The 2,121-nt window shown below is 35.5% G+C and overlaps 1 protein-coding gene across 1 annotated transcript in view; it reads right to left on the bottom strand.

Annotated features, from left to right (window-relative positions):
- The window catches only part of LOC110107295, an 89,472-nt gene extending 87,702 nt beyond the window's left edge, over nucleotides 1-1,770 (bottom strand). The window contains exons 1-2 of the mRNA XM_028697789.1: nucleotides 1,726-1,770; nucleotides 489-1,614 (exon numbers count right to left, since the gene is read on the bottom strand). Coding sequence (XP_028553622.1) covers nucleotides 489-1,614; nucleotides 1,726-1,770 — 1,171 coding nt within the window. The remainder of the gene's footprint in view (nucleotides 1-488; nucleotides 1,615-1,725) is intronic.
- Between the last annotated feature and the right edge of the window lie 351 nt (nucleotides 1,771-2,121).

Here is a 2,121-nt window from a genome sequence, read left to right as displayed (position 1 = left end):
AGAAGAAGCTGATTGGGAGATATTGGACTCTATAGGAGAGGGGGAAGATGAGAGAGCAGCTCATCATAATGATGATTCAAATGAAGACCCCCTTAGTGATGACTGATGAGTGATGATAATGCTAATGACTAGTGAGTTCCTAACTTCTTATGTGATATGTTAATGTCATTGCTATTTATCTTGTGCATTTTTATGTTTTATATATTATTTACTCATTAGTATATACAAAATGTATTATTTTATGTTTACGCAATTTTTTGATTTTGAGGCTTACGCCTCAAATCGCCTTGAGGCTTACGCCTCGCCTCACGAACGAAAAACGCCTCAATACCCGAATACGCAATTTTAAACCTTGGCTTTATGTATAAATCTCCACCAAAATTTTTTAACTATAGGTCTCAATTTCAACTTTTTAAGCCATTTCCAATTTACGTCTTCTACTTCATGTAGGCTTCTTTGATTTGAGATTAAGGCAGCTAAAGACTTACCTGAGTATTTGAAAAGATTCTCCAAATCGTCTCCCTGAATTCCAACATTGATTGGAACAGAAGAAATTTGATCAACTAATTCCTTTCCAAAAGATTGATTTAGATTATTGAAGTTCCAGCTTCCATTATGAATGTAATGCTTCAAACAACTTTGTTCATCGTGGATATTAGAGACAAAGGTAGGCCATTTGTTAATAGATTTATCAAGGATCCAAATGTCCTTAGTGGTATTAATGCTTTCACCATCCGAAACTTTCCATTTAACAATTTGTTGAAGGAATTTACCACCATTATTGATAATTTTCCAAGTAGGAGAACTCCCTAGTTTAATTTCAGAAAAACAGAAATTCTTGCCATACTTGGCAATAAGAATTCTATTTAACAATGAATCAGGGATTGAGAACAAATTCCAAGCAAATTTTGCTCTCCAAGAGCCAACTCTATCGGGTGCAGACACTGCACCTTGCCCTCCAAACTTTATTTGCCTACAAAGTTGTTTCCATTCAACATAATGGATACCCGAGCTTTTGTCCTGTTTTGTCCAGAGAAAGTTTCTACACAGTTTTTCAAGATCTCTCAACACTCCCATGGGAACAAGAGAGTGAGTAGAAATAAAAACTGGGATAGAAAGTAAAGAAGTTTTGATTAATTGTAGTTTACCAGCAAGAGTAAGAGCTAGATTGCCCCAACCGTTAAGTTTATCATAAGCTTTTTCCAGAACATCTTGATAATCTGAAGCTTTGAGCCTTCTAAAAGTCATTTTGATGCCAAGGTAATTCATTTCATCCACTACTTTAAAACCCATAAATTTGGAAAGGACTTTAGACATGCCTCTTTGTACAGCTTTGCCGAAAATCATAGAAGATTTCGTATTACTAATTTTTTGCCCAGTCCAACTACTATAATTCTTCAAAATCTTCTTAATCTTCCTTGCATTTTTCCGAGTAGCATCCGAAAAATTAATGATGTTGTCTGCATATTGAAGATGAGAGACAATATCTGCTTTAGGTGCCACCTTCACTCCTATCTTGCTTCCATTCCTTTTGAATGCTTCAGTTAGTAGTTCAGAGCACATAATAAACAAGTATGAGGATAAAGGGCATCCCTGTCTGAACCCACATTCAACCTGTATCCAATTGGAATAAGAGCCATTTACAATAATAGAATATCTAGTGTCCACCACACATTATAGCAGGAGATTTATGAAAGACCATGGAAAACCATAAAGTTCTAAAACTTGTTTCAAGGTTCTCCAACCCATACTATCATAAGCTTGCTCCATGTCTACTTTTATTGCCATCATTCCTCTTCTTGCTTTGGAATTTCTAAATTTATGAAAGATTTATTGAGTGAGCAAGATATGTTCTGAAATGGATCTCCCTTTGATAAAAGCCACTTGATTCTCAGAAATAATTTTAGCTGAAAGTTGCATATTGCATTAATAAAGATAAACTAAACGAGCATACATGGTATGATAACTAAAAGCTATGTCTTCCCTGACAAAAAACAAAAGTGGGAAGAGCTGGAACACTAAGAACATCCATACACGTATGACACCCAAAAAGAAAGAAACAAAAAAGGAGAGGAAAAGCTCCTTTGATTCCCAAGGAGGCTTACCCCAAAGGTATGCCCA

Source organism: Dendrobium catenatum, unplaced genomic scaffold (genome assembly GCF_001605985.2).
Source record: "Dendrobium catenatum unplaced genomic scaffold, ASM160598v2 fragScaff_scaffold_115, whole genome shotgun sequence".
In the NCBI taxonomy this organism is placed as follows: domain Eukaryota; kingdom Viridiplantae; phylum Streptophyta; class Magnoliopsida; order Asparagales; family Orchidaceae; genus Dendrobium; species Dendrobium catenatum.
This window is presented reverse-complemented; position numbering and strand designations above follow the sequence as displayed.